The 26,516-nt window shown below is 39.1% G+C and overlaps 1 protein-coding gene and 1 long non-coding RNA gene across 3 annotated transcripts in view; one reads left to right on the forward strand and one right to left on the reverse strand.

The window, feature by feature from the left end:
• Window positions 1-3,199: 3,199 nt before the first annotated feature.
• zc3h7bb (zinc finger CCCH-type containing 7Bb) overlaps window positions 3,200-26,516 on the reverse strand; it is a 37,183-nt gene continuing 13,866 nt past the window's right edge. Inside the window, exons 2-21 of one of the 2 annotated variants that reach the window (XM_061908970.1) lie at window positions 25,045-25,106; window positions 24,933-24,969; window positions 22,149-22,346; window positions 16,857-17,015; window positions 16,178-16,318; window positions 16,062-16,104; window positions 15,727-15,962; window positions 14,870-15,167; window positions 14,685-14,743; window positions 14,493-14,589; window positions 13,504-13,665; window positions 13,228-13,433; window positions 13,054-13,154; window positions 12,798-12,979; window positions 11,903-11,982; window positions 11,585-11,829; window positions 11,398-11,503; window positions 10,840-10,948; window positions 10,497-10,630; window positions 3,200-6,290 (exon numbers count right to left, since the gene is read on the reverse strand). In XM_061908970.1, coding sequence (XP_061764954.1) covers window positions 6,255-6,290; window positions 10,497-10,630; window positions 10,840-10,948; window positions 11,398-11,503; window positions 11,585-11,829; window positions 11,903-11,982; window positions 12,798-12,979; window positions 13,054-13,154; window positions 13,228-13,433; window positions 13,504-13,665; window positions 14,493-14,589; window positions 14,685-14,743; window positions 14,870-15,167; window positions 15,727-15,962; window positions 16,062-16,104; window positions 16,178-16,318; window positions 16,857-17,015; window positions 22,149-22,346; window positions 24,933-24,969; window positions 25,045-25,103 — 2,688 coding nt within the window. In that variant the 5' untranslated portion in view covers window positions 25,104-25,106 and the 3' untranslated portion in view covers window positions 3,200-6,254. Of the gene's footprint in view, window positions 6,291-10,496; window positions 10,631-10,839; window positions 10,949-11,397; window positions 11,504-11,584; window positions 11,830-11,902; window positions 11,983-12,797; window positions 12,980-13,053; window positions 13,155-13,227; window positions 13,434-13,503; window positions 13,666-14,492; window positions 14,590-14,684; window positions 14,744-14,869; window positions 15,168-15,726; window positions 15,966-16,061; window positions 16,105-16,177; window positions 16,319-16,856; window positions 17,016-22,148; window positions 22,347-24,932; window positions 24,970-25,044; window positions 25,107-26,516 lie in introns of both variants that reach the window. The other variant, XM_061908969.1, reaches the window with a different exon arrangement.
• LOC133557963 (uncharacterized) lies at window positions 6,137-10,785 on the forward strand. The gene is made up of 3 exons (XR_009807877.1): window positions 6,137-6,307; window positions 8,842-8,972; window positions 10,637-10,785. It is a non-coding gene; the product is annotated as an uncharacterized LOC133557963 (long non-coding RNA).

The following is a 26,516-nucleotide window of genomic DNA, read 5'->3' on the forward strand; positions in this document are numbered from 1 at the left end:
CCCTGTTTTTGGATTCCCATGAGGGAGTACTGGAGAGTGCTCCCCGAGTGATTCCCTTGTTCTGCTGGGGGTCTTCAACGCTCACGTTGGCAACGACAGTGAAACCTGGAGAGGCGTGTTTGGGAAGAATGGCCACTCGGATCTGAACCCAAGTGGTGCTTTGTTATTGGACTTTTGTGCTCGCCACGGATTGTTCATAACGAACACAATATTCAAACATAAGGGTGTCCATATGTGCACTTGGCACCAGGACACCCTCGGTCGCAGTTCCATGATCGTTTGTAGTTATGTCATCGGATATGCGGCCTCATGTTTTGGACACTCGGGTGAAGAGAGGGGCAGAGCTTTCTACTGATCACCACCTGGTGGTGAGTTGGCTCCGATGGTGGGGGAGGATGCCGGACAGACCTGGCAGGCCCAAATGCATTGTGAGGGTCTGCTGGGAACGGCGAGCAGATGTTTCCCCCTGTGGAGGAGTTCAAGTACCTCGGAGTCTTGTTCACAAGTGGGGGAAGAGTGAATCGTGAGATCGACAGGCTGATCGGTGTGGCGTCTTCAGTAATGCGGACGCTGTATCGATCCGTTGTGAAGAAGGAGCTGAGTCGGAAGGCAAAGCTCTCAATTTACCGGTTGATATATGTTCCCATCCTCACCTATGGTCATGAGCTTTGGGTCATGACCGAAAGGACAAGATCACAGGTAAAAGCGGCCAAAATGAGTTTCCTCAGTCTCGTGGCGGGGCTCTCCCTTAAAGATAGGGTGAGCAGCTCTGTCATCCGGGAGGAGCTCAAAGTAAAGCCACTGCTCCTCCACATCAAGAGGAACCAGATGAGATGGTTCGGGGATCTCGTCAGGATGCGCCTGAACGACTCCCTAGGGAGGTGTTTAGGGCACGTCCGACCGGTAGGAGGCGACGGGGAAGACTATATCTCCCGGCTGGCCTGGGAACGCCTCGGGATCCCCCGGGAGGAGCTGGACGAAGTTGCTGGGGAGAAGGAAGTCTCGGATTCTCTGCTTAGGCTGCTGCACCCGCGACCCGACATCAGATAAGCGGAAGAAAATGTATGGATAGATGATCCATAACATGACAACGCGTGTAGTCGACTTGATCAAGCAGTTGGAGCATATCAATACTAGTCTGCACTGTACTGAAGCAGAATGAGTCTCGCGCCAGTCAAGGATGTAAAATAATATCCAAACAGTGGATATTTATCAATGAAAATATGGAAGGGTTGCTGATGGTGCTTTTGATGGGGAAACAGCTGAAAGGAGATACAGAAGAAGTCCACTTTCCGAAGGTGAATGCTGTACATCATACTTACATTCTTCTGTCGTTATTATACAATACTTATCTAAAAGTATTTTTTTTGTTTCATAAAAGGTATGTTAAAATGGTACGGTTTAAACGGACTTCAGCTAATTTTAATGGGCAACTATTTGATATATAAACCCCGTTTCCATATGAGTTGGGAAATTGTGTTAGATGTAATTATAAACGGAATACAATGATTTGCAAATCCTTTTCAACCCATATTCAGTTCAATGCACTAAAAAGACAAGATATTTGATGTTGAAACTCATATGTTTTTTTTTTGCAAATAATAATCAGCTTAGAATTTTATGGCTGCAACACATGCCAAAGTAGTTGGGAAAGGGCATGTTCACCACTGTGTTACATCACCTTTTCTGTTAACAACACTCAAACGTTAGGGAACTGAGGAAACTAATTGTTAAAGCTTTGAAAGTGGAATTCTTTCCCATTCTTGTTTTATGTAGAGCTTCAGTCGTTCAATAGTCCGGGGTCTCCGCTGTTGTATTTTACGCTTCATAATGCGCCAGACATTTTCGATGGGAGACAGGTCTGGACTGCAGACGGGCCAGGAAAGTACCCGCACTCTTTTACTACGAAACCACGCTGTTGTAACACGTGGCTTGGCATTGTCTTGCTGAAATAAGCAGGGGCGCCCATGATAACGTTGCTTGGATGACAACATATGTTGTTCCAAAACCTGTATGGACCATTCAGCATTAATGCTGCCTTCACAGATGTGTAAGTTACCCATGCCTTGGGCACAAATACACCCCCATACCATCACAGATGCTAGCTTTTGAACTTCGCGCCTATAACAATCCGGATGGTTATTTTCCTCTTTGTTCCAGAGGACACCACGTCCACAGTTTCCAAATATAATTTGAAATGTGGACTCGTCAGACAACAAAACACCTTTCCACTTTGCATCAGTCCATCTTAGATGAGCTTCAGCCCAGCAAAGCCAGCGGCGTTCCTTGGTGTTGTTGAAAAATGGATTTTGCTTTCCATAGCAGAGTTTTAACTTGCACTTACAGATGTAGCAACCAACTGTAGTTACTGACAGTGGTTTTATGAAGTGTTCCTGAGCCCATGTGGTGATATCCTTAACACAATGTCTGTTTTTGATGCAGTACCACCTGAGGGATCAACGGTCCGTAATATCATCGCTTACGTGCAGTAATTTCTCCAGATACTCTGAACCTTTTGATGATTTTACGGACCGTAGATGGTAAAATCCCTAAATTCCTTGCAATAGCTCGTTGAGAAATGTTTTTCTAAAACTGTTCGACAATTTGCTTACAAATTGGTGACCCTCGCCCCATCCTTGTGAATTACTTAGCATTTCATGGAAGCTGCTTTTATACCCAATCATGGCACCCACCTGTTCCCAATTAGCCTGCTCACCTGTGGGATGTTCCAAATAAGTATTTGATGAGAATTTCTCAATTTTATCAGTATTTATTGCCACCTTTCTCAACTTCTTTGTCACGTGTTGCCGGCATGAAATTCTAAATTTAATGATTGTTTGCAAAAAAAAAAAAATGTTTATCAGTTTGAACATCAAATATGTTGTCTTTGTAGCATATTTAACTGAATATGGGTTGAAAAGGATTTGCAAATCATTGTATTCCGTTTATATTTACATCTAACACAATTTCCCAACTCATATGGAAACAGGGTTTGTACAAGTGTTTTGAGTTGAGAGCTCCGTCACAGAACCAATAAAGCTATTAAGTTGAGGCACTACTGTCCTGAATTTGGCTGTTTCACAAGCTTTTAACTATAATCATTAAAGTAAAAAAATGAAGACATCTTCAAATATTTCATTCTTTGTAGTCAATCCATAGCAGGATCTTAATAACATACCCGAGAAATAAAAACAAACTCTTTCTGTCCTTCTAAAACGGTCTGTTTATTTAATGCTTTCAAGACAATTGGTCCACTTAAGTATTTATTAACTTCCAACCAGGGAGGGCAGAAAACAAATCAATAAAACATAAAAACAGGAAAACAGATATAATAAAATACAGCAACGAAAAAACCATAAGAGGCCTTGTTTGTCCACTTTCTTATTACAACCCTGGTTTTCTTTCTTCTTGAAATGAATTCAACTAACCAATAATGTCCAAACCGATAAACTCGTGATTTATTATAGGGACTGTGTCGGCATGTTTGGGCTGGGACTCAAACAAACAAAAAGGGAAGGTTCACATGACTATCAGTGGAGCTGATATTTTTCTGTGGTTTGGAGGCAGAAAAAATGCATTACGTATTTGTATAAGAACATTAATTATACTTCTATGGAGGGGTGAAAGATGGCATTAACTGTGGATGCCTCCAAATAAAAACACTGTTGAAAAAAAAATAAAAAATAAAAAATAAAAAAATCAGTGCAAGTGAGGAGTTTTAAATCTGCCCAACCCAGTCAACCAAACCACTGAAAACACCCCTAGCTCTACCATCACTTATCTAAATTTACCTTAGCGGGGGTGTTTACGTATTATAATAGGTTATCAGATATCATATACTGTATATAGTAAGCAGGATTATACAATAAAATGAATCTTTTTTTAATAGGTGTACTATATCGAATAAGGCGTTATGCAGGAATATATAAGCCTGTATGTATGCATAAAAATGGCGCAGCACAGGCAGTAAGCAGAGAAGTTTGTCCGCGATGCCTAAGATTCTTAAAATCGTTATCAGCAATCCTAAAACCGGTTCGAGTATGGGGAAGTCCACATTTGTCTGCTCACTGCCTCCCAAACAGGTGGTGCATGCTGCATACACACACACGCATATTTCCCCGTCATATTCATACATGGATACATATATAGGTGTACATTGCAATAAACATACATATATCAATAGCATATAGAAGAGAAATAGTCAATAGCAATCATTATTGTATTTATAATACTATTGGGGAGAGTACTGTATGAATACAATCCTCAAAGTAGCTAAATAGTGGGCTGTTCCAGACCATGGCTCGTAAGCACAGCAACACAACTTAATCCAATTAATCTATTTTTCTTCCCTGCTTTTAATCCTCATATGCAACAAAAACCTGGCCTAGAAGAACCCACGCAGAAAGAAAAATTACAACATAAAAAGAATATAAAGAAAAAAACACTATAGTAATCTAGTTCAGCGATACATGTCATATAGCAATACTTCAATAACAAGAACTATGTAATCAATACAGGTTTGTCAGGTTATATATTTATTAAGCTTAATTGCTAAGTTATCATTTATTATTAGTAGTATAGCATTATATGTAGATATGTTGTGTGTATATCAACATTGTCCCTTGTGTCTGTATGCATATTAAAGGCATGAATGAGATGGCAGGTAGATATCCTGCGTGTATTTGTTGCTCATAGGCACAAAAAAAAATGGTGTGGTTCCCCGAATGTTGTTCTTTGTTCGGCCATCGGGACCACAGACGATATTTGGGTGGATGTGAGGAAATATTTACCCCAATAGGACTGAAGGCGTATCAACTTCCCTTAATGTTCAAAATCACAAGCAACAAGAAAATATAATTTCAATATTCAATTCAATTTTTCTAGGAATGCTTTTCAGCTCAGGCTAGTTAGCCTATGTCATTTTTCTTAAAGTATAACAACAGAATATTCTGCCTGGGGGCTTGACACGTTGCTTCAGTCCGATTAAAGTATTCAATTTTTAATGTCATGATTCCTTGTATGCTTCAGCCATTAGCACTATGTATGTTACTTAAGTTTATATGCCAGGAGGAATTTAAAACAAAGTGGAAAAGGGGCGTAAAGAGGACCATTATTTTGCTCAAGATTTTGGAAATGTAAGAAGACTTACATACCTCTTACAACAACAGCATCATTTTAGATCAATTACAGTTCCCTCCCCCCTTTTAAAGGCTCGTGCAGGCATTACATTCAAACTGCTCTACCAATATGGCAGAGGATATAAGGAAACACACATTCTTGTTAAAATATTTTGACACTCTTGCTGTTATTGGTTGTAAAGTAGATCCCACACTTACTTATTCATTTCCCCCACATTTATGTGAATTTCTTTAGATATTTTTTAAAATAAAAAAAGAGTGAATAGCGGCCTAAATAGAATGTGGTTTGATGGCACTATCTTCTATCTATATGAATCCAACAGAGGGCACTGTCTCACCAGTCAAATACATTCAATATTTTACAGCAGGAAGATGCTTTACATCATATGCAGGTATTAGTTTGTTAACATGTTTTTATCTTAATGTTAACATGAATTTAATAACTGTGAGAAACTATGGTATCACAAATTGGCATTTTTTAAAAAGGGCTTCTATTGTGTGAGTCCATTATTCAATTATTTGTAGTCCCGGAATGTAACCACTACGGATAGCAAAGGATTTACTGTAATGCAGCTGTACGAGTGTGGAGTGTCCACCAGGGCCTTCTTTTAAATAGCCATTGACAACACTAGGAGCTTTCATTTTGGCACTTCTTGGTCAAAATGTCAACTTTTAGCATGAGAGCTCCATTTTTCATGATACTTTTTTCCAATTGAACAATGAGAACCACGGCCAGCGTGCTCATTCAAGAATTGCTTTTTGCTGCGAGGTTTTAAAAACAAAAAAATAACCTCATAAAAAGGAGGTGCCTGGTGGACGCAATTTTTAGCATGTTATCATGATCATACTTATACCTACAGTGCAAAGGGACTCATGGGGAACATAAAGGAAGATGCGGCTGAAACAAATATTCCTCCAAGTACTGATTGATGGTTATTGTGTGGCGTAAATATGTAATACAAGTGTGTTTGTGTGTTATATTTGTTACATCAGCTCCCATACGGCCGGCTGGCTGGCTGTTAGGAGGTTAAACTGGCAAGATGACAGACTGTTCAGTTGCAGCTGGTGGGGCCGGCTGCTCTGGGCTCTGTTGATAACAATCAGCCGACTGGAGTCTCAGAGGTCGTCCCCATCGGACAACCGCCGGCCTCCCTGGAACACACCCACACGTATGTATATAAATTTCTGCTTAAGTCAATAGAATAACAACTTTGTGGCCATTTCCAACGACAAAGAGGGCGATAGGTGAGCAGAAAACAAAAACTACTAACCAGGTCCATAACTTCAGGAAAAAAATTGTTAGAATATATATACAAATCCTATTCAACTTCAATTTAGTATACCGTATGTGTGTATGCAGGATGCCGGATCTGAATGCATTACATTTTAAATATCTTACCCCGATCTGATCCAGATTGTACATTTTGCAGCAATCTGACATGGAAAAAATGTTCTGATGATATGAGATATTTAATCCAAACATAATTACATCTTTCAAATCAAACTAAAAGCTAAATCTTATTTATACACAGTGTAGGGCTGGATAATCAAAAATAGCGACTAATGGGCAGTGCAACGTGCATGCAAATTTAAGGGCTTGTAACAGTGAAACGGATGAGGAGCAAATTGTCATGATCCGTTACCCTGGTCATGGCATGATTTATGTTTGGTAGTTTTTCTGTGTTAGTCTGTTTCCTGGGTGCACCCTCTTTCCCTGTTTACTGTCGGTTTCCATGGGCACTAATTCTCCTCACCGGTCTTAATTTTGCAATTAGTGTTCTCACCAGGTGTTTTGGTTCATCACCTCCCTCTATAGTGGGCTGTCACCCAGCAATAGTTGCTGGGTCAATGTTTGCTATAGACAACAGTTATGTTTCTCCTGTTTTGCTCTCCTCGCATCTAGTGTCCTTAATACAGTCTAGCCTTCCTCGTTTTTTCACCCTTGGTGACATTTTTGTTTTGCTTAGCTCCACGCTGGTTAGCGTCCTCAGTTTGTATTTTTTGATATTGCTTGAAATACATTAAAATAACTTCATCCTACCTCCACGCTGCTCCTACTTGCTTCCTGCGTCGCTAAGGAACACAAAAATCGCAGCCATGCGTCATCGAAGACGTAACACAAATGAGTGAAAAAGCATATCTACTAGGGGTGTAACAGTACGTGTATTTGTATTGAACCGTTTCGGTACGGGGGTTTCGGTTCGGTTCGGCGGTGTACCGAACTACACGGACATATAAGTAGCGCACCGCACGTTGTGTAAACAGTGCACACCGAGGCACCATGACTTGATGTACGTGGGCCCCGACTTAAACAAGTTGAAAAACTTATTCGGGTGTTACCATTTAGTGGTCAATTTTACGGAATATGTACTGTACTGTGCAATCTACTAATAAAAGTTTCAATCAATCAAAAAAACCACAACACACGGCATGCTAGCAACGACTGGGCTATGATAGACTGACCATAACTCCTCTTTTCACGGGATATGTCCTCTTTGCGGAGCTGTCCAGGTGGAGTTTCTTAAATGCCTCAAATGTCCGGCATTTTGAGTTAGGGTTGCGTGTATTTTCAATGTACATTCAGGGTTAAGAAGGGGTTAAAAACAAAAAACAAAAGTTGTGCACGCAGCGTTAACATTCGTGAGGGCGGGGCAGAGACAGAGAGCGAGAGAGTTATGATAAACGCGCATGCGTCGCCAGGCTCTGCTTTTCATCCTTTGATTAAACAGATTTAATTTTGTATTATCTATAGCAGGGGTGTCAAAAGTGTGCCCCGGAGGCCATTTGCGGCCCACAGCTAATGTTTTAAAGGCCCACGCCACATTCTAAAAATACCATTAAAATAAACAAAAACATAAACAAAAGTGAAATAAAAAAGCTTAAAGGCTAAATGTAATTTTTAAAAAGTTGCAACGTTGACTAATAAAACAAAGCAGTTTTTTTTTCTTTCAAATTGTCATTGCTCAAAACATAATATTGAATCAAAATCAATGTTATTATGAATTATTGACCTATCCAAGTTTCCGATTACTTCACATCAAATATTCCACTAAGAAAAATATTTTTGGTGGAAGATTTAGCAAATTTGTTAAATAATCAAAAAATGTATATTTTGTTTTTTTCTTACAGTACCGAAAATGAACCGAACTGTGACCTCTGAACCGAGGTACGTACCGAACCGAAATTTTTGTGTACCGTAACACCCCTAATCTCTACTATTAGTTTGGGATCTTACAATGGTTGCTACTTATTAATTGACACATCACTAGCATGCCTAATCAATAATCATTAAACTCAACAAAAAAAAAAATAAGGCAAATGATTTCCGCGTTGACCTAATAGCAGAAGGAGCTATAAAATTGGCCAATAAAACTGAATCCTCTGTTAAATGCAAAATATCACGGAAATTGACATACATGTGAGTGAAATGCAGTCATTGTGAGAAGAAGTAGCATTTGTCGGGGAAAATAATTTGTACGGGACACGTCATTCATCCCTTAAATCCACAACTGCCCTGTCCTTAATGTCTCGACGGCCACTTGAAACAGCAACTAAACCACAAAGCTAAAACTAGCAAGAAAAATACATACACCCACAACACATCTTATCTGCTTGTGATTTTGTGAACTACATCATCCATGTAAGATCAACTTACAAACACGACAGCAGTCGTCGCTCTCTCTCTTTTTTTTATTTTATATAGGGGACGGCGTGGCAAAGTTGGGAGAGTGCCAGCAATCTGAGGGTTACTGGTTCAATCCCCACCATTTACCATCCTTGTCACATCCGGTGTCGTTGAGCAAGACACTTCACCCTTGCTCCTGATGGAACCTGGTTAGCGCCGTGCATGGCAGCTACTGCTATCAGTGTGAGAATGTGTGTGTGTGAATGGGTGAATGTGGAAATAGTGTCAAAGCGCTTTGAGTTCCTAAAAAGGTAGAAAAGTGCTATACAAGTACAACCCATTTACTATTTTTTTTTTTTTTTTTTTTCTTTTTTAAAACAGCCTCAAAGTCATTTCTCCACATCAAGCTGAGGACAACAGCTCACGTCCCCCCTTTACAATAATAGCGGGGCACCACATGCGGTTTGATGGCGCTAAAAACTTAAAACGTTTCAAAAAAGATAAATAAATAAATACACATTTTTAATGCTTTGCCCTTAAATACTGGTGAAAATTGTCCAAAGATTTATTGCACTAATGAATGTGAGAGATTGTGTGCTTTTGTGTCAAATAAAATGCATTATTTAAATATTTATTGTTATTGCTATTGCTATTATTTTACTTGTTGTGGCTTGTTTGTTACTAATTTATATCCATGTTTTTCCACTATATTTAAAATTGAGTTTTGGTGGTACAATACATTCTCATGTTTTCAATTTAATTAATAACTGTGTAAATTGTAATTACAATATCAATCAAAATAATTGTGATTATTATTTCTGCCACAATCTTCTTGCCCTGATACAGTGGTAATTCAACTTAAGAGGGCTCCAACTTAAGAGTGTTTTGATAAGAGCTGTCTCTTAACTAATTGTTATGCTTTAAATTGCAATCCCGCCAATGGTTGGTGTATAAACTGTCACAGTGAACCCCGTAAATTTTGCCTAAAACATCTGGTCTTAATCACTTGCATTAACTTTTAGCTGGACATCGACTTAACTTTAGTTTTTCAGCAATAGAAAGGAAGAATGTGAGTGTGAAGGACAGTGATGAGAAACGTAAGTGGATGAATTAATAGACTTAAAAAAAATCTTTAAAAACATAAATCGAGCTTGTCGCCAACTTGGTGACTGTATCACTGCTAGCCTGCACCATACTGAAGCAGAATCCTTTTAATGTCAGCCCAGAATGTTAAAATATTACCAAATGGGAAATATTTATCCATGAAAATTTGAAAAAGCAGAGATACTGTACTAAAAAAATATATAACCAGGAAAAGCCTGTCATTTCAAACACTTTGGTCATTGTCTTGTTCCTTGCTCTTAATTTGCTTATTTTATGTGATACAATCATTTTAAAATTAATTATATATTACTCTACTTAAGATGGGCATAGCTAGTTAAAAATTGCACTTAAATAAGTCCTTTGATTTCATCTTTTGCGGTGTAATATTTTCAAGCTATAAAATCATCAAATTAGATATCTTATTACATTTTGTTCAAATACATGCAAATGATTTAAGATTATTAATATTTGAGCTTGTTTATTTGTTTTTCCAGTAACATGTTCTGCAAGGAACCAATTTTGTACTCATTACCAAAGCATAAAGCACATGTATTGCTTTTTACACTCACAATAATCAAACCCTTGACAGGAGAAAGAGATAGTGGTTCAAGGTGCTAGGAATAACTCACCATGCTCTCGCTGTAATCTGCTGTTATGGTGACCTGCTTGTCCTCGGTGGGCGGGGTCACTGTCGAACTGTCTGTGCGTCTATTCTGATTGGTGAGCTGCAGCCACAGCTCATACATTTGTTGCATGTCTCTCACTACAGGGAAGGGAAAGAGACAAAGAGGAGTGAGATCTCCGGGACACCAAATGTGGCTTTGCAAGGCAACAATCAGCGGCGGCGGGGGAAAAACTCGAAATTTTCGAGGTTTTAATTGTAGGGTGAAGTGCAGTCATCATACTTACATATTAATAAAATGCTTGCATGAAAATGAATTGGTGTGCAATAGAATGAAAAGTGCAGCTTACAACTATTGTTCTTCATGTACGTCCAGACGTCCCTCTCCTCCAGGCTGTGGGCAAATGAGCAGTTGCCAATATAGTGGCACTTTTTCTGCTTCATCACATGCACACACATCTATATGAAAGGAAAACAGTCATGTAAAACATTCTGAAAGAAATGTTTGTGTCCAAATATTGGGGTCTTTATTTAAAGTAAATTAAATTTATGCAGGTGAATAAATAACCTGTGATTAGTCAAAATTCAAAAGTGTGATTAATTCAAATGACGAAAATAATCATATGACAGCACAAAATGTAAGTTATCAAAATAAGTTGTAAAGGAAATCAAGTGAGACAAGTTAAACAGTTTTTAAAGAACGATATAAAAGGTAAACAAAAAAATTACAAAAACTTCCCAAAATTCCAAAGGATTTTGATTGGTTGCTTGGGTAAATCATAAAAAGATCTACTGGTTAAAATAGAAATAGACATAAAATGCCAACAACACCTGCCCCTGTCAGCTGGTCTCAGCAAGAAAGGAGAAAAGGTTCTAAAGAAAGACAAACGGGGAAGTGGCCCACTCACGTCATATTGCTGAGGATAGGTGCGTGAGAATGGGAGAGGACGAACAACAACCCATTTCTTCTTCTCAAATGATTTCACCAGCAAGACCCGACGCTCCTTTGTCCAGCTGGTGCACAGAAAAATTATAAGTCATGTGGTTTATTACTGTATGTTGAAATACCATTGTGGGATCCAAGCACAGCCTCACCTGTGTCTTGCTTTGGCAGTGCAGTATTTAAGATTTTTGTCAGGCTCGTTCACCTGACCCTCCCTCCAGCATTGGCCGCACACAAACTTCATTTTCAGGTTGAGCGGGCGACCCCGGGGCGGGCCGCCTCCCAACGCGCCCAGGCTTCCCATGGAGTGGACGCCACCGCCCATGCAGTCTCCTACATTGCCGCCTCCCATTCCTCCGATCGATAGGCTGCTGCTTGGGTGTGGAATATGGATGGGCTGAAAAAGAGGGTAATTAAATAAGTGCATGAACTGTGCCATTATACAGCGCCACATATGTTCAGTTGCCCACCCTCTGTTGCTTTTGTGCATTCTGTTCCAGCCTTTGCCAGTGTCTTTTGGACTCCTGAACCATCTCTTCATGGGTAATACCTGCAAGAAATAGTGTCATCCCTAAATAAAATTTAAAACATTTTTTTGTAAATATAGGAGCAGGCATAAATATACTAATAATGAATTAATAATAAATCCTCATAATAATGAAACTGTAATAATATAAATACCAACTAATAATAATTGAACATTTCATTCACCTGTGTGATGAAATAAGATCCAGTTCCAAGCACTATTTAAGAATGTTGCCTTTAAAAATAATATTCAGTTTTTAAATAATATGTCGTGTAGAACTGCACCACATCATAGGGGTGGGCAGTTTAATACAAATATCAAAGGTATTGATACCCTGGGTCGTATTAGCATCGGAAAAAAGTTTAATGGATGCTAGCTTTTCAAGTGGGCAACCAAGTTTGTGTTTTTTGTTGGCACCATTCTCGCGTAAATCCGGAAAACTCGCTCCTCAGTGTTGATTGTCTCATTTTGTCACAAAAATTTAAAACTGAAATATTCCCACACTGTTGCAGTTTTACTTGGTTTTGAGACCCTTGAAGCCCGCAAACACACATGCACATGGCGGTTATCAACGCTTGAAAAATTACCGACTTTATTTTCATTTATGGATCGGTTAATTGAGATATCAAGTGTTTGCCCAGGCCTAACCGCCACCGCATGGAACGGAGGTCTACCACCATTAATGACTGAGATGACTTCAGCATGCAAAAGGAAGAAGACAAAGACCGCGCCTAGAAAATTATGGTACTTTGTATTAGATTGATACCAAAATTTACATATCGCACAAACTAACTGCATTAAACTGATTTTCATGTAGCCTTATAAGTTTGTCCACACACCTGTGTCCTGCTGCAGCACCCAGCATTTGAGCTCTATGACAGAGTGTGCAAAGGAGCAGCTGTCCTCACGCTGGCAGCCGTAGCGAACCTCGTGGCGGCACACATCAAACTGGCAGAGCGGGTGGAGGGGACGCACCTTGCTGTAGCGCACATTGGCCGACCTCACCACATGCACTAGGCACCTGCAGTGAGATTTGTGTTAATTCGCATGATGTTATAATGTGAATAATGATTGGTCGAAAAGCAGCACACTCACTTGTTATCGTCAAACGGGTGTCGAGCTGTGAGATTTGAACAGACTGACAAGTTTTCTTTGCTGCGCTTGCTGATGATACGGGGCTTACTATCAAAACACTCCTGCAAAAAGAGGAATGTCATACAAGAAACTCATATCTGCTAAGCGTGAGGAGAAAGGACTAATTAATCTCACCTCACAGAGGAACATAAACATGCCCATGTGGAGCTGCAGTAGTCTGGTAACGCTAAGTGCACGTCTCTCCGTGCTACCCAGGGGATCAAAAAGCAGCTCTCGGCTCAGCGCGCCCTTCCTCTCTTGTGTCCAAACATCGATTTCCTCCTGGCAGTATGCAAAGGTGCAGTTCTCGCCATACTGGCACTCCTGGCGCTCCTGCACCTCTGTGAGATATTAAAAGAAAGGGATATGGAAAGGTGGACATAACCCTGCTTTACTTATTTGTGAACATACCTTTACAAAGAACAAAGGCCCCTAAGAAGTTGTTCCGTGCAGGCCTGGGCCGAATCCTCTTCCAGGTGGGGTCGTCTGTGTTTTTCAGGCGACACAGCAGGACATCCCTCTTGCATCGATGTGCTGCCTCTGGTTGATATTTGTAGTCCATCACACGTGGACCTGGATGTGTAAAATGTACAAAACCCAAAACCAGTGAAGTTGGCACGTTGTGTCAATCGTAAATATAAACAGAATACAATGATTTACAAATCCTTTTCAACCTAAATTCAATTGAATACACTGCAAAGACAAGATACTTAACGTTGGAACTGGTAAACTTTGTTTTTATTTGCAAATATTAGCTCATTTGGAATTTGATGCCCGCAACATGTTTCAAAAAGGCTGGCGCAAGTGGCAAAAAATGACTAAGAAAGTTGAGGAATGCTCATCAAACACGTATTTGGAACATCCTACAGATGAATAGGCAAATTGAGAAGAGGTGGGTGCCATGATTGGGTATAAAAGCAGTATAAAAGAAGCTTCCTTTATGAAGCGTCAAATACGACAACGGCGACCCTGGACTGTTAAACAACTTAAACTGTATATCAAGCAGGAATGGGAAAGAATTCCACCTGAAAAGCTTCAAAAATTGGTTTCCTCAGTTCCCAAACAATTACTGAGTGTTGTTCAAAGGAAACGCGATGTAACAATGGTAAAAATGCCCCTGTGCCAACTTTTTTGCAAAGCCATTAAATTCTAAGTTAATGATTATTCGCAAAAAAAAAATAAGTTTCTCAGTTCATTAAAATAAAAAATAATAATAATGAAATGTGTTGTCTTTGCCGTGTATTCAATTGAATATTAGTTGAAAAGGATTTGAAAATCATTGTATTCTGTTTTTATTTATGATTTACAGAGCGTGCCAACATCACTGGTTTAGGGTTTTGTACAATGAGACAATTTCTTGCTTCATTATACTAAAATAGCTAACAATCGCATAACCTAACCTATTCGGCTATAACAGGCATGGCAGGCCTGACGGAACTCATGTGTGCCAGCCAGAGGATTCCTTGACAACATGGAGAGGTTTGTTCCTGGACCATTCTGAAGACGAAATGAATGCAAAAGATGTACCTTGTTAGTCAGAAATGGTTACTTTGACAAAAACAATGCAAATACTACTACATCATGTGACTCACTGCTTGTGCAGAGCTGTGGTTGCGCAGCCCAGGGATGAAGCTGTGACACACTCGTCCCCCTTCAAGAACACAAACACAAAATAATTGGAATGCTTCTTTCTCAACCGTTAACATGGTTTAGCAAACATGCCGTGAAAATGCAATGAATACCAGTTTTGTATTAATTTAACCCAAACTTCACTCACCAGGGAGAGTGTACTCCGATAAAGAGTCGATCCCACCAGCGATGACCCCGGTCTTCCCGTCTCTGTCTATGGCTCCAGTTGAGAAGCCCCCTCCCAGAGCGTCCTGCGCCTGGGTGGAACCCTGGTCTCGCTGGGCCAGCGGCGAGTAAGCTTCCAGGGGTGGCATGTCACTGATGGAGGTGCCGAAGAAGGTAGGGGCAAGCTGGGATGAAGGGGCTGGAAGGTTGGGGGAGTAAGGAGGGCGCAGGCCCACGGCAGTGTTTGGAAGGTTAGTGGGGATAGCGCCTTGGACTGGACTCTACACCGGGATATAAGCAAACAACAGAAGAAATCAATACCTTATTTGCCATGTGGTATCCCTATGGAGGCCTGTGATTGGCTGAATCACTAATTACTGTGTGTCATCTCTTGTAATACAAAATATGTACAAGTGTCAAATAGATATTTCTAAGGCTGTCAAAGTTAACACATTAACGAGTTAACGTACCTTTCCTTTAAGGGCACCCATCCAAGATTAAAATAGTCATTATTGATTATAGGGCCTAATTAATTACCGATAATCTCTATTTTTCCTAATTGCTTGACAGAAATGTATATTATTAATTAAAATACTGCACTGAAATAAAGCAATGTTTTAATATTTTAGACTAATGCCCACTAAGCTAGGTAAATGTGCACAATTTATGACAATTTCCCTCACCATTTCATTGCACTCATGTTTAATGTAAATTATCAGTTATTTGTACAACTATAACAGAAAATAAGATTTTAAAAAGATTTCATTTGACTTGAAAATATTTTTGTATAAACATGTCTTAGAAAATAGAGATTGTCTTATATATGTAATTAACACCCACCTCGCTGACTTTTTTGGGGGTGCATTCTAGGAGACTGTCAAGCTCATCCTTGATAACGCTGTTGCATTCGTCAATGTGTTCTGAAACGGGGACAGAGTACGGCATGGGCGGCAGAGACTGGCTGCTAGGGCTCTCTGAGAGCTCAGTGCACGGGGTCACGACTGCGGTTGTGGGATCGTCGCTGACCGGGATGGGCGTGGCCAAAGGTGCAGGAATGCATTGTGCACTTGACATGTCTGCTAAACATGTGGAAATAAGCATGAAAGGGTAAAAAGCATGTGTGGTTTCAGGAGCAAAGAAGGCATGTTTGCAGACTTTGCTTTTTGTTGCTATACCTGGTTCCATGTCGCCTAAAGACTCCAGCCCATTGGAGGACAACTACAAAAAAGATAATGGGATTAGCATTTCTGTCTGATCTTCAGCATCAATGAACTAAAATATGATCAAATACCTCTCCAGTAGGTGGGGATGTCTCGCCAAGACTCTCTCCTTCTGTGGCAGGAGACTCAGTCTGATGGCTGACGTAGGCTTTACGGCCCTTCAGTCCAAGTTTATTAGCAAGTTCCTGGGCCAGATCGCTCACCTGGCTCTCCTAGGCAAAAAAACGCCAACACAAAATGTGAGTTGGGTCATTAGTCAAAAAGAGAGGTTTCCTCAAGGCAAAATTGAGACACAATAAAGTGAAACCAGTTTGTCACTCTGGCAGAATTCCACAATACCGAAATGAAAAAACAAAAATCTAAAACACATAATGAAAATCGGCGATAAACCTTCATATAATTTTCCCCCATTTGTGCATGTTTTCATTAGCATTGTATTTTGTTTCCATATGATATTTCATACTCTTATGTAACATTGGTGCTGCAGTTATTTAGTTGCATGTCCTGTGTATTCTGACCATTAAGCTGTCAAACAAGTGCATATATTTCTTATGGTGGCTAACAATCTAAAAAAATAATAAACATAAAAATGTATGTCCACTTATGCTGGCACTTTTTAGCAATTAGAATAACACGATGGACTGGCCCTTGATGAGTTGGTCGACAGTCAAATTGTTGACATAATGAGAGCAACTTAAGTAGATTATTCTGAAAACATCTATATGTAACCTTTTCTGTGTTAATACTTACATTTGGTGCAGTGAGAAGACATTTGGTACCGCACTCGTAGGCCTCACGGAGTCGTCCTAAGTCTCGCAGGCAGAGTGTTTTGCGGTACAAAGCCCTGCGACTGCCTTCAGACACAATAAGTGCGCTTTCACAGTCCTGAAGCCCACGTTCAAACTCCCTCTGGAGAGGAAACAAAGTTATTAGAGTTGTGCTTAAAAGGGGAACTGTACTTTTTGGGGAAGTTTGCCTATCGGTCACAATTAATATGAAAGACATGACGACGGATGTATTTTTTTTTTATACATTCTAAATATTAAGTAAACAGAAATAAAACTTTGCTTACAGCGGAGCCAAACGGGAGCTCCACTATTTCGGCGATAAAAATCCTATAAATAACGATTAAAAAAGCGGCAACAATACTGCATTTAATACTGCATTTACATTTCATAACGTTAACATTAACGATGTATAAGTGATATTGTTATTAGAAGTGCTAATGCAGGTAAATGTAGCGGCACCGTGATCACAAGCACGTGTCCCTAGGTTTACGTCATCAAGTGGTCTGCTGCTTCTTCCCTGCTCCCTGTAAGTTTATTCTTGATTATAAATCATGCCTCTCACCTGCACAGAAGAAGTTTGGGTAGGTATTCCGACAAGTTGGTACACTATGACAGCCGTTTAGGAGCCAAAACTGGCGAGGACGACACGAACAGACATCTGGTCCCTCCGCCTCACACCTTTTCCTCATGAGGATTACAAGACATTGTTCAACTAAATGAGAATATATGACCATCCCTGCAGGCGACATCCTAATGACAGCAGACCTTGTACAGTAAGTAATGTTTTATTATGTCTGTTGGCTCTCACTAAGTCTGCAGTGAGTAGTAATCAGTAATGAAGAAAAAAAAAAAAAGCAAACATTGTGATGCGTTTTTGAAATGAATGCGCCGCGCATGCTTGGAATGATCACAATACGTAAGTAAATATTATATTTTATTCTAAATGTACCCGTTAGGACAAAAGATATATAAAAACCCCGTTTCCATGAGTTGGAAAATTGTGTTAGATGTAAATATAAACGGAATACAATGATTTGAAAATCATTTTCAACCCATATTCAGTTGAATATGCTACAAAGACAACAAATTTGATGTTCAAACTGATAAAAATAAATAAAAATTTTTGCAAATAATCATTAACTTTACAATTTGATGCCAGCAACACATGACAAAGAGGTTGGAAAAGGTGGCAATAAATACTGATAAAGTTGAGGAATGCTCATCAAACACTTATTTGGAACATCCCACAGGTGTGCAGGCTAATTGAGAACAGTTGGGTGCCATGATCGGGTATAAAAGTAGCTTCCATGAAATGCTTAGTAATTCAAAAACAAGGATGGGGCGAGGGTCACCAATTTGTAAGCAAATTGTCGCACAGTTTTAGAACAACATTTCTCAACGAGCTATTGCAAGGAATTTAGGGATTTTACCATCTACGGTCTGTAAAATCATCAAAAGGTTCAGAAATCTGGAGAAATCACTGCACGTAGGCGATGATATTACGGACCTTTGATCCCTCAAGCGGTACTGCATCAAAAACCGACATCAGTGTGTAAAGTATATCACCACATGAGCTCAGGAACACTTCATAAAACCACTGTCAGTAACTACAGTTGGTCGCTGCATCTGTAAGTGCAAGTTAAAGCTCTGCTATGCAAAGCCAAACCCATTTACCAACAACACAAAGGAACGCCGCCGGTTTCGCTGGCAAAGTGGAAAAGTGTTATATGATCTGACAAGTCCACATTTCAAATTATATTTGGAAACAGACGACGTGGTGTCCTCCAGAAAAAAGAGGAAAATAACCATTCGGATTGTTATAGAACAAAGTTCAACAGCCAGCATCTGTGATGGTATAGGGGTGTATTAGTGCCCAAGGCATGGGTAACTTACACATCTGTGAAGGCACCGTTAATGCCGGAAAAGGTCCATACAGGTTTTGGAACAACATATGTTGTCATCCAAGCAACGTTATCATAGACGCGCCTGCTTATTTCAGCAAGACAATGCCAAGCCACGTGTTACAACAGCGTGGCTTCGTAAAAAAAGAGTGCGGGTACTTTCCTGGCCTGCGCTCAGTCCAGACCTGTCTCCCATCGAAAATGTGTGGAGCATTATGAAGCGTAAAATACGACAGCGGAGATCCCGGACTGTTGAACGACTGAAGCGCTATATAAAACAAGAATGGGAAAGAATTCCACTTTCAAAGCTTCAACAATTAGTTTCCTCGGTTCCCAAACGTTTATTGACTGTTGTTAAAAGAAAAGGTGATGTAACACAGTGGTGAACATGCCCTTTCCTAACTACTTTGGCACGTGTTGCAGCCATGAAATTCTAAGTTAATTATTATTTGCAAAAAAAAATAAAAAATTGGGCAAATCCTTGTATTCCGTTTATATTTACATCTAACACAATTTCCCAACTCATATGGAAACGGGGTTTGTAGTTACATCACGTACATAAAACTTCAATGGAGTTGTTTGGATGTTTTTTAAGGGTTATGTAGGCAGAATTGTGTGGCTCCCAAAGGCTTTTTGTAAGCAAACTTTTAATCGCTTTTATTTAATATTTAAATAAAATATTTACGCAAAAAAACACCTGTCGCCATGTCTTTCAGAATGATTGTGAACAGTAGGCAAAACTTCCCCCCCAAAAATGCAGTTCCCTTTTAAAAGGGGTCATACTATGATTTTTTTCCACATTTAAAACACTTCCTTGCTGTCTACATAACATGTAATGGTGTTTTTTTTGGTCAAAATGTTGCATATATTATGTTTTACAGATGATCTTCAAGCTGCTTTTTGACTGTCTCTTCAGGATGCGCTGTTTTGTGGGCAGTCTTATTTATGTGGCTCCACTTTGACACAGGCTTCTCCCCGCCATCTTTGTTGTATTTTTTAGCGAACAAAAATAAAAAGCAGAAATGTTGATACCAATAATTTGTGATAATATGCTATAAACCTTTAACACAAAGCTGAACATTGTTTTTATTTAAATATAAACAATGCATGGTTTTACTTTTTAAAATATCAAAATGGCCCCTGCATGCTGTAAATTTTCAGTACATGGCCTTTGGTATAAAAGGTTTAGGCAGCGCTGCCCTAATCTAATGTATCTTATAAATACCTTTAATGGTATTTATAAGTACCATTAAAGGTGTTTGCAACTTGGTCAAAAATACAATTTTCAAACCAAAAAATACAAAAGTAAAAAACACACCACCGACTAGCTTGTTACCATTAAAAGTTTACCAGAACATACATATTTCTAATTGTCTATATTTTTTATAAATACTATTGAATAAAATATGCTTTTCGGCCAAGGAATGAGTCTTGCGTCTTGTCCACATGTACACACCCAAAGTGTGTGCACACAAAAACGGTCCAAGAGAAGCAATTTCCCGCCATGTTATTATGATAGGCTATACATTCATTCAATGGTTGCTAAACTAAGCCAAATCGCTGTCATTAACTGACAACACACAAAGCTATAGCTTGTGCATGTGTATTACAAAGGACGTTGTTTATGTCATTAAGTGGTAAAACGATATAATGCTTACAATACTTTGGAAAGTAATCACCCTACAGGTTCCAAACAACTACAGGTACTTTATTTCTCCAAGTTATAAGACTGACTGATTCTTCTCTGCATTTTGACTGTTTGTGCACTTATAAACATAAATGTACAGCAGGGCTTTCCAAACTTTTTTCACAGAGGGCCGCATACTGAAAAATGAAATGATGTGGAAGCCATTTTGATATTGTTCACTTTCGAAACTACAGTGTAGTGTACGGTATACTAATAAAGGGTACTAATAAAGTACTGCAATACAAATGGATTGAAATCGGTACTATACTGCCTTTAAAAAGTACCGGTACCATTCTTTTATCTGAATGTCGCTGCGCGGCGGTGACTACAGAGCCGAGGCGTATGACGTTGAGTGTGTCAAAACGCACACACAAAGTGCATACAAGCAATAACATCTTGGAGAGGAAGAATGGCAAAAAATGACAATTCTACTGGTAATAAAAAGCGTGCGTGAAGCGCAATATGAAAGTATTTGGGCTTCAAAACTAACAATAAAGGTGACGCGTTAAACAAGGAAGCAGAGAACTTCAAGTGTTGCTTTAAAATACGCCTTGCAAAATGTGGCGATTAGTATTACCACCTTTGCTTTAAACTTAGGTAAACATTTGCATGCTAAGCATTCAGATCGGCACAGGGAGTTAAGTAGTGACAGGTAATAATGTAGTCCTTACACCTGTCTTGCTGTTTTGTTCCGGTGTGTAAGAGAGCACAGGACAGACGTTACCTTCAGGGCCAATGTTTTTGTTGGGTTAACACACTTCACTTTATACGGCAATGGAGATGTGCACAACAGGGGAGTCTTGTGTCTTTCGGACCCGCACAAGTCCCGAAAAATTCAAATCAAACCATGAAAGCATGTTTTTTTCCAATTGGTGACGTCAGCGGATACATCCATTTATTGTGCGAGTCTGCAATTGCAGCTCGACGTAGTCGATAAGTTCATTCTTTTTCCTGTATGTGTTGTTGTGGGGCAGACTGGCTCCTACATCCACGTGCATCTTCCGCTGTTGCCATTTCTGATACAATGTTGCATATAGTTCTAACTTAGTAGACTCCTATGGAAGCGCTAAAAACTACAACATGGCTGACAGAAGACGACGTTGTCAAAGTGGAGGCAAGTAAATAAGACGGCCGAAAAAAAAAGTGCATCCTGATAAGACATTCAAAAAAAAGCTTGAAGACGGTCTGTAAAACTATATAGGCAAAATCTTGACCAAACAAAATGTTACATGTTATGTAGAGCACAAATAAGTGTTTTAAATGTAGAAAAAAAAATCATAATATGACCCCATTAGGAGTGCCCCAACGGAGAAGTGCTTTGCTCTAAGAGCTGTCTCTCAGCTAATTGTATATTTTGTTTTAATGAGAGATGTTGATTTGAAACAAGTGTTGTGAGTTAAGAGCTTTGTCACAGAACCAATTAAGCTGGTAAGTTGAGATACTACCACAGTAGTTCAATATATGGATGTTCTTAAAAGAAAAAAACAGCCTGCATTATCAGCTTTGTGTTTACGTCAACGTTGCAACTCTTTTCTCTAATATTACACTTGTTTGCTCTTGTATTCCACTTCTTATATATTTTCTTCAGTAATAGTATTTTTCAAATATGTTGCAGACTATTGAACCCCTGATTTAGAGCTCTAGGAAAACGTTCCACCTCCCTCACCAATTTGTAGAAGGCAGCAGCCCTGTTGACATAGAGACTCTCCAGCAGCTCATGAGGGATGATGAGTGCCTCAGCCTGGGCGTATCGGGCAACACTGATCCCTTCACTGTACTGCTGTGTTGACTGACGAGAGTCCCCGTCCCGAAAGCAAGCATTGCCCTCATCCAGCAGGTTACACACCAACTGGGTCAGAAACGCCTAAAAAAAACAAAAAAAAAAAAACAAGTGAGAATAAGCACATTATAAAACAAAAGTAACAAACTAATTCAGCAATTGCTTGTATGACTTCTTCCCGGGAGTGAAAACTAGAGGTGGTCAACCACTGCTATTGTAAAGCAAGCAACGCACAAACTATCTGAGTACAAAAGAGGCATAAAACTTCCTGCATAAAGCAAATTAAAAAAAAAATAAAACTAGGCAATTAAATAGATCCCTGTGCTTTATTAAAAAAAAATTTGTCAAGTTATATTAAGGATTATACTTTGGTCGCGTTTCCAGACATATCGAACTATTGTGCCACAGATGCCGTTCTACACAACAAAACAGATGAAAACTTGGAAAAGCATGGAGGTCTACAACGTATTTGTGTGTGCCTGGGTCAAGTACATTGGTATCAAGACTCTCCCGGATCAATATGCATCGCCCTTGCTCGTGTAAGGTTGTATTTCATGATTTAACTTCGCGTCTACAGTCATGTCTGTTGTTGTTGCAGGCGCTGTTTATGAGTAGCGTTTTTTTCCCCCTTTTTATCAAAATATAACTAGAAATTTTATTAGCTAGGTGCACATGAACACATTTAATCAGGGTAAAAGCCTAACGGGAATACAAATGCTTCATGTAAACATGCCATTTAGAATATTCTGACCCGATCACACACGTTCGAATCAAATTTTTAATTTCGGTCAAAACCATTTATGCCAATATTCATTCGGACAGTAGCACATGAAAACATATCTTACATAATTCGGGTTGGAATCATCCATACAGCGCATGTCTTTGATGTCAGTTATAACTTGGTGGTAGAGGGGGGACTAAATTCAATAGTTTCGGAGTGAAGGGAGCGTCTTGCTGCTGTCATTCAACATGTACAGAATTGTATAAAACAAAAACAAAAGTATGGTCTGGAGTGTCATGTGTCGCTGTAACAATAAAAAATGGGATCCAGTTGTTATGTTAACGAGCTGTTTTATTCATGACATTACAGCTACTCCAAGTGCTAACTGCTTGCCTCAGACAAACAAAACGTCGAAATATGAAGACGTGCGGCAACTAATACATATCCCAACATAAATGGCACAGAACAGCTACATTTTGAAAAGAGAGTGTATTTTGTGCAGTGTTTCCTATACATTAATTTACTTTTGGTGGGCTGCCTCAAGATAGATTGCACATCCTTTGTCATTGCACTTATAAAATACAACAAAATTACATTTTTAGCTCAGACCCATTCATGAGAATTGATTGATTGATTGATACTTTTTTTTATTAATTTACCACTAAACGGTAACACCCAAATAAGTTTTTCAACTTGTTTAAGTCGGGGTCCACGTTAATCAATTCATGGGACAAATATATACTATCAGCATAATACAGTCATCACACAAGTTCTGTTCTTATGTTCTTAAACTGTTTGACTATTTGCTCACGCAGTTGTGGACAAAGGGGTGTACCTCGCCCCATCCTTTCTTGTAAAAGACTGAGCATTTTTGGGGAAGTTGTTTTTATACCCAATCATGGCACCCACCTGTTCCCAATTAGCCTGCACACCTGTTGGATGTTTCAAATAAGTGTTTGATGAGCATTCTTCAACTTTATCAGTATTTATTGCCACCTTTACCAACTTCTTTGTCACGTGTTGCTGACATCAAATTCTAAAGTTAATGATTATTTGCAAAAAAAAAAAAAATGTTTATCAGTTTGAACATCAAGTATGTTGTCTTTGTAGCATATTCAACTGAATATGAGTTAAAAATGATTTGTAAATCATTGTATTCCGTTTATATTTACATCTAACACAACTTCCCAACTCATATGGAAACGGGGTTTGTATAAATGCTGTTAAATGCAACTTTGATGTATCAAGCTACTTTAGCCGTGTAGCTTGTAATGTAGTTTTCTAAAATGTTCTGGGGATAGCTTCCCCTGTAGCTTAGCTACATTTAATCAAGTGTAACTTGTAGCTTAACTTACTACATTTTCCCGGTAGCTTGCCCATCACTGATTAAAACATTTGTCTTTTATTGACTTGTTCCTACAACTAACAACATGTTTCTTCCGTGTTGAAAGAGCGTGAGAGATAGAGGCTCCAGCTCTGCTCCCCTCTGTGCATGGCGCAGGAGGGAGGGATCCACACAGCGTGATCAGTGACACTTCCGCATCAATCACTTGTCCATTTGGTTATGGTTTAAGCTTATTTCATTATATCAACAAATACAGATGGGCGAAAAGTTTACTCCAACCAAATTTGGATGGATTTATTTCAGCAGTAAAATAATAATCAAAGGGTTAAAATCTGTAGTCCCATGTGTGCTACTTTTCCTTTTTCCAATACTTGAACAACCTATTTTTAGTCGCAAATGCAACTAAAATACACATGATGCACAACCCTGATTATTGCCCATTCTCTTAATTTCTCTGGCCAAATTCACAAGTAAATATGCAAGCCTTTGTTAGTTTTGGTTATGTTCATGTCATGCAGCGAATGTGAGGGGCGTTAAGATAAGCAGATTCCTTTGTAGCAATATGATGTGTGTGACTAGTGTATAGTAACATAAATATTCAAACCTCATAATTGCCTGGCTCTGGGAAAGGCAGTGAGGACCTGTGAACACACAATATAGTTACTGAAATCAACAATGGCCTCAAAGACTTTAACTTTAGGTAGAATTTGGCTTACTGGATAAAACTCATGGCTTTCTGGATTTCCTCTCTCCGCCTTAATCGATCAGAGTCCATTGCCTGACGACAGAAACAGATTAATGATGGGAAACTTGATTCCTTTTACTGACTCAAGTTCTTATGAGTCACTCACTGAAGTAATACAGATACTTGATTCATCCGCCACAAAGAGCAAGCACAGAAAGTCAGGTACTCTAATCACTCGAGCTTAAGGCTGCAACAATTAATCAATTACTTTGATTAGAAAAAAAGCTTTGATTTATATTCTGTTGTTTCGATCAATCGTTTGAGTGCAACTTAAAAAAAAATTAATATCTAGACAGTATGGCGTGCCTGGAATTGTCAATATGCATGCATAGTTTCTGTACTAATACAGCCACATGAGAACCGGTGCATGGGTGCCGTGGTCTGATTGAAAGCAAACAGCAAAGTTTAAAAAAAAAAATATATAAAAAAAAAAAAAATATATATATATATATATATATATATATATATATATAAATGCACAAATGTTAATAGTACAATTTCAATGTTGATAATATGCATTTAAATAGAAAAAATAATGAAAAAAAGTTATTTCAACTATTTTATCTACACTATGCATTGACGATATAAAGTGTCTTTTTACGGTTAACTCGATTACTCAACCAAACAAATCAACAAATGACTTAATTAGTAAGTAAACAATAGCTGCAGCCCTACTCAAGTCACCTGTCACAGAGCGCATGAACAGAAATTCCCAAATGCACAAGTTGCACTTGCAAGCCCGCTCGTGGACGACGGTTGTAAATTTGGTAAATGATTATAAGTTTGACTCTTGAGCGTGAAGAGCATAGCATCAATTTATATGACCCAATCCATGACCCAATCCAAACACTCTAACTCTCATGGTACAAATAAACTATATCCAACACAGAAAGTTAATAAATGTGGTCTCAAATAACAACATTCTCACTGAACTTTGTGGACAGTATAAAAAATGTCTAAGCAGTATACACAATTAAAAATTACACCCATGTAAATCCACTATCAAACCTGATGAGTAATATGCAAAACACTCTCTCCACACTTCGACAAGTTTGATGCATTGTAGCTGCTTGATCTTTCTAAATGATTACAAAACTTTGAGGAGGCTTTCACGGAACTAAACAAATGAGTGGTTCACATACTTGCGGAGGGGGGTATTAAAAATTATGTTAACGGTTTCCCCTAAATTGCCAAAATACCTGTGGAGATGGGGGGCGTTGCCGTCCTCATGACGGAATCGCACAATGTGCAAAATCTGCTATTATGATGTGTTTTTTTATTTTTTTATTAGTTAGTAGTTAGTGTTAGACCCGCTCGACATCCATTGCTTTCGGTCCCCTAGAGGGGGGGGGGGGGGGGGGGGTTGCCCACATATGCGGTCCTCTCCAAGGTTTCTCATAGTCATCATTGTCACTGTCACCGACGTCCCACTGGGGTCAGTTT

The sequence above is a fragment of the Nerophis ophidion genome, linkage group LG08, assembly GCF_033978795.1.
Source record: "Nerophis ophidion isolate RoL-2023_Sa linkage group LG08, RoL_Noph_v1.0, whole genome shotgun sequence".
Taxonomy (NCBI): Eukaryota; Metazoa; Chordata; class Actinopteri; order Syngnathiformes; family Syngnathidae; genus Nerophis; species Nerophis ophidion.